At 42.4% G+C, this 6,000-nt stretch overlaps 1 protein-coding gene across 3 annotated transcripts in view; it reads right to left on the minus strand.

The window, feature by feature from the left end:
• The window catches only part of CCNH (cyclin H), a 29,856-nt gene extending 26,466 nt beyond the window's left edge, over positions 1 to 3,390 (minus strand). Inside the window, exons 1-2 of one of the 3 annotated variants that reach the window (XM_084882025.1) lie at positions 3,079 to 3,358; positions 816 to 938 (exon numbers count right to left, since the gene is read on the minus strand). In XM_084882025.1, coding sequence (XP_084738151.1) covers positions 816 to 938; positions 3,079 to 3,195 — 240 coding nt within the window. In that variant the 5' untranslated portion in view covers positions 3,196 to 3,358. Of the gene's footprint in view, positions 1 to 815; positions 939 to 3,078 lie in introns of all 3 variants that reach the window. The other 2 variants (XM_084882026.1, XM_084882027.1) reach the window with 2 other exon arrangements.
• Positions 3,391 to 6,000: the final 2,610 nt, after the last annotated feature.

Here is a 6,000-nt window from a genome sequence, read left to right on the forward strand (position 1 = left end):
ATTCACTCTATGACTTCAAAACTTAACACATACATTCAATTAAGAGACTTGCATATTTGATTTTCACGACAAATCTGTGAGATAAGGAAAAAATATTTTATACTTCTCCCCCTTTTTTTTCTGTATCTTTCAGCTTTTTAATCTCAGCTTAACTTCTATAAAATATAATACACAAAATAGGAACAATTACAGGTACAGTGTATGTAAACCTATATAGCCAAAAAATTCAAACTACCTGTTTCTCCTCACCATTGCCCCATCACAGTAAGCACACACCTACACACAAATGGAGTCCTCAGAATCATGTATTTGAAACAGCACAAGAAAATTTTTCACCCAAAGAAAATATCCAGCTTCTATAAATCAGGCTTAAAAATTCCTTATGGCATAAGCTTCAACTACGGATCTTTTGATTAAAAATATGAATAACTATTATTTCAAAGATATTTCTGTGATACAGATGAAAAAGCACTCCTCTATGTTCTGGTCCTAGTTCTACTGATTATCTGGAGGAAAATAGTTTAATTTTTTCTTTCTTTATAAAATGAGGATGTCATTATCTAGAAGAACTCAAAATTCTTCTGAGTATGAAATTAGACTTGTAACATTTTGTAAGATATAATATAGGAATTCATAATTTAAGACTATTGAAAAATACATAAAGTGACAAAAACTTAAATACATATATTATGTATTTATATAACTAAGTTGCATTCCTGAATAAAGTGGATACAGGATTGAGCTACAAATTTAGAAGAGTTCATATTTCAGAAGTCAGCCAAAGGACATTATACTTCATCACTAACATAACTTACCACCACAGACCTCGGCATTGCTGGCTTAAACACTGAACAAAATTCCAATAATCTTTTCTCATAGTATTTGCACAGTGTCAATTCTTCATGAGGCTCAAGAAAGACTGGATCATTTGGAAGAACCTTTAGATCAAAAGTTACAACAAAAGTTCAGTAAATTAAATGCTCTTAAAATATTTTTCCCAGTCCAGATTAGTTTACATCTCCAGCCAAAGGGAAATATACACTACATCTCATTTTCTTTATAAAATTATTAAATATTACATAAAATAGCATTAGGAAGATATTTAATTAATTAGAACTATACCATCATTTCACAATTTCTCAGAGTGTCAGCTGGACATTTGCTTCATTACAGTATAAGCAATCCTGATGTTGTGTGTGCATGTGCTCACAGGTATGTGAAATCAAAAAGAAGATATACACTGTTAATAGTTGGAAAGTTTTCAAGACCCCTTTCTCAGTCACACAGGTTGAGATAAAAATCAACAAGGGTCTCAAGGGTAATTCTGACTTTGAAAACATTACCTCTCATCCATCTTTGTAAACTCTCTACGGGATACACTTGATGGTTAACAAATACAACTTCACAACAACTGGTTTAATTACAACTACCAAAGTAAAAGATATATTGACATCCTAACCCCCCAATACTGGCATACCTCGTAGACATTGCAGGTTCAATTCCAGACTACCGCAATAAAGCAAACAGTAACCTTTTTGCAGGTGGAAGGTCTTGCCTTCAGTTTGTAAAAAACAAACAAACACCTGTGAAGCGCAATAAGTGATGCTCAATAAAACGAGGTAGGCCTGTACCTCTGAATCTGACCTTATTTAGGAAGTCTCTTCAGGTGTAATTAGTTTAGGTAAAATCATACTGGAGTAGAATGGCTCCTAATTCAATATGACTATTACCCTTAACATGTGAAGATACACAGAGAGAACACTATGTAAAGACGAAGGTAGAGGTTGGTGTTATGCTTCCACAAGCAAAAAAACTCACAAAACACCTGAGGTTACCAGAAGCTGGAAGAGGAAAAGAAGAATCTCCTCCTGGAAGCTGCTGAGAACCCCCATGAACCAACAGCTTGGTCTCAGACTTCTAGCCTCCAGACTGTGAAACAATAAATTTCTCTTGTTTTAAGGCACCCAGTTTGTGGTTAAAAAATTGTTTTTGTCTTTAATGGCAGCCCTAGGAAACTTACACAGGCCCTCATTTTATAGACAGCATGTAATTGTGGTGTAGGGCAGGAATGTTGGAACTAAATTCTTTGGGTTCAAAACCTGCCACTTACTAGCAATAATCAAGCCTGGAGAAGTTCTTCAGCCTCTCTGCACCTGATTTCCCCAGCTGCAAGGGGAGGAAAATAACAGCATCTACCCCAGGCGATTAAAAGAGCTCATCCTTGCTAAATGCTTAGAACACTGCCTAGCACATAGCACGGAGCATATTAAGTACGACTCAGAGCAAAGGTTAAAAAAAAAAAAAAAAAAAAGCACAGTATCTCAGTTCCAGGTCTGAGACGTCGAACACTTGCTGGAGGGAGGCTGTGTGCTGGTGAGGGAAGATTGAACAGAAGGGTGACCGGGAGCCAATCACAGGAAGAAGTTGGCTGGCAGGCCGTAATTCTCAATCAACTGGTTTGTGAGAACGGTCTCCCAGCCTCAACCTGCCCCATCCAATCCATTCCCCACCAGGATGCCAGGGGACTTTTTCCCAGCACAGAACCATGATGAAGTTCATCTGCCACTTCACGTCTTTCCAAAGTCCTCAATCCCTCCATCGCCACGTTCCACCTGCTCCTCATTCCCGCTCACACAGGCCCTGCCTTCCCAGCCCCTCCTGTCCCGCACACACGCTCAGCTCCCGCTCCGCACCACCTTCCCAGGGCATCTCAGGCTTCCCGCCCGACAGCCCCCCTCCCCACCTGTGGCTCCGTCCGCCTGGAGCGGCCTCTCCCCGTCTCCCCTGCGGCGGCCACCGGGAAAAGCCTCCCTGGACACCCCAGCTGGACAAGTGCGAGGCCCGAGTCCCGCACTAGCTGACGCCCTACGAAGCCTCTTCCCCGCCAGGTTACTGGGGACGGACGGCGGGGACGGCGGGTCCGCCTCGGAGCCTGCAGCCCGGGCCGGCATGCTCCCTGTTTACCAAACAGGTACCCGCGCGCCGCGAAGGCAGGGGAGGGGGTGTGCAGGGAGGCGGGACGGGGCGAGGGGGGATCCCCGCAGCTTCCCCGGAGCTCAGAGGCCGGGAGAGCCTCACCTTCCCGTTCGCCACCGCCTTGCATTTGAACTTGCGGTTGGCGTCGGCCCGCAGCCGCGCCAGCTGGTCCTCGCTGGCGAACGTCCAGTGCCGCTTCTGGCTGCTGTTGTGGTACATCCTGGAGCCTGAGACCAGGTCCGCCAGCCCGGAGAGGGGGGAGGGAAAGACCCCGACCGCCGCCACGACGTGCCGGGAAGCACCCAACCCGCGGCGGCTGAAGGCGCCAGGCTCGCCGGCGCGGGGCCGCGGACGTCACGGTCACGTGGTAACTCCGTCCGCACTCGCGCTTCCGGTGCGGAGTGGAACGCCTCTCCTGTGGTCTGGCCAACCGCCGCCTGTACGTCAGTGGGCGGGGCCTGCGGAGGCGCCCCGGCACTGGCTCCGCCCCTCTCCTGCAAAATTTAAAGGAGAAGCGACAGGCAGGGTGTCCAAAGGGATGTAAATGGAGCGTGTGGAGAGGCTAACATAAATAATTCACAGCGGGTCATCAGAAGTGGGGAGAGGGCCCGGGAAGGTGTCAGAGTTTGAATAGGCCACACTGGAAGGTGACTTTGAGCAAAGACTTGGAGGAGTTGGGAATTCGCCCTATGGGTCAGGTGGGATGGTCTTGTGGCAGATGGAACAGTGGAGGTTCCAGAGAAAGTGCCTGGGGATTTGCCCAGAGACTCTGCCTGGGGGGTTCTGGAATAAGGTTGGAAGACTAGAAGCAGAACTGTTTCTTTCCGTCCTGCCACTAATGGGACCCATTCTTTTCTGTGCCTTTTCCCTTTCCCTTCTGTTGGATTAGATTGGAGTCTGCCAATCCTCTCCCTCTAGTTCCACCTCTTAAAAAGCCAGTTTTAGGGTTTTCTTGAGACTCTCATTTTTATTATTGCCCCAAGGAAATCTTTCAATAAGCTATCTATTAATACTTAGGAGATTTACAATTTTTTTGTTACTACTACTTCTTTCAGAATTGCATTTGAGATACAACATTTACATTGATTTCAAAAGCCTTTGTTTTATTGTCTGTCCATTTAGACACACTCTATTCTCCTGTGCATCAGACATCAGGTGAGAAAGATTTACCTACAGCAAGTCATTTTTTAAAACAACAATAAATAAAAAACACATAAAGATGATGAAACACAAAGAGTTTAGATGTTGAAAAGGCGGACACAATTAAAATGAGGTGGCAGGGTATTTCTAACTCTGCTTTTTATGGAAAAGTTTTTAGAGGCTTAATAAAGGGTTAATTTTTTTGTTTGTTTCATGTAGGTGGGTGCAGTTAAGGGTAGAATTTGCCAGAGTTGTTTGAATTCAAATAATTTATACCATTTGTAGTTTATAACTTTGGAGATCCAGACACTCCTTGGACATGTGTCCATACTTAAATTAGTAAATTAGCTGAGGAAAGAGAGAAAACGAGAACAGGGAGGGATAAAGAAAATATGATATTAACCTAAAAAATAAAAAAGCGAAGTGACAGGCATCAAGCATTTGCTTGAGATCAATTTAGGGCAGCAATGATTCAGGCAGAAACCCAAATAATGTTCTGATTATGGGATGAAGGGGTTTTTATGAGAAAGGGAAAGGAAATACAGTAATTACTTGAATTAAAAAAAAATGAATTTCTATTGGTGCTAATGAGCTAAGTTCATTTTTAGCTATAGATGGTGGTGCTAATTCTAAAGCCTGTCCTTAACTTTCAGTCCTCATAGTCAGGATGCATGCTTTCCTGTTAGCTGCACAAGCAGTGTTTGGAATACAAAGTTGCTTGGGCCCAGTCCAAGAGTTCAAACATTTGAAAGGTTTTAGGAAAAAGTCGTGCAAGGCAGTTCCTCTGGAATGGCTGCCCTAGTTCTATTTTAAATGGTTCCACTTATGTCAACTGTTTACTGTGTTAAGGAGGAACATGCAAGTTATGAATCCAATGGCTTGTGAGTGCCCGAAAAGATTGTACAATGGGAAAGAATGAAAATGAAAACCAGAAAGTTACAAAAGATAGATTTAGATAAAGAAATGATTTAGATAAACAAATGTATGCACAAAATCTTAGACCCATGACTGTTATATATACCATATCTATTTTTAAAATTTTGTTTTTCTGAAAGGCATTTGACAACTCCTTTAGTTTTATGTAAAGGGAAATAAAAATGGGCATTTGGGACAGATGGCAGAATTTGATTTTCACAGGGGTATGAGTAACATTGCTGAATGTCATAGTTAATTTAGGAAGACAAATATAAAAAATTTGGTGTTTCTGTTTTTGTATGGCCTGCAAGCTAAGAATGGTTTTAAATTTTTAAAAAAAAATGATTGAGAAAAGAATAGTATTTTAATGACACACGAAAATTATATGAAATTCACATTTTGGCACCCAAAACTATATATCATATTTTATATATTAGGAGATTCTGTGTGTGTGTGTGTGTGTGTGTGTGTGTGTGTGTGTGTGTAATTTACTTCAAGGAATTGGCTCATGCAGTTATGGAGACTGAGAAGTCTCTTGATCGGCTTTATGAAAACTGGAGATGTAAGGGAATTGATGGTATTAGATCTAGTCCGAGCACAGAAGAGCAATGTCCCAACTGGGAAACAGGCACAGTGTGAATTCACCTTTACTCCCTCCTTTTGTTCCATTCAGGTCTCCAGCAGACTGAGGCTGGAGGCTCACCCACCTTGAGGAGGGCATGCTGCTTCACATAGTCTACCAGTCAAATGTTATCCAGGAACATGCTCACCCAAAACCATGTCCACCCGAATACCTGGGCACCCTTGTTTTAGTCAAGTTGACACATAAAATTAACCATCACTATAATAAATGTTATTGCCACCTAGCCATGCTCATTCATTTACATAGTGTCATTTATGGCTGCTTTCACGCTAAACAGTAGAACTGAATAGTTGAGACAGAGACCAAAAATATTTATAACCTGACTC

Source organism: Pipistrellus hanaki, assembly GCF_964339955.1.
Source record: "Pipistrellus hanaki genome assembly, chromosome: 4".
NCBI classification, from domain to species: domain Eukaryota; kingdom Metazoa; phylum Chordata; class Mammalia; order Chiroptera; family Vespertilionidae; genus Pipistrellus; species Pipistrellus hanaki.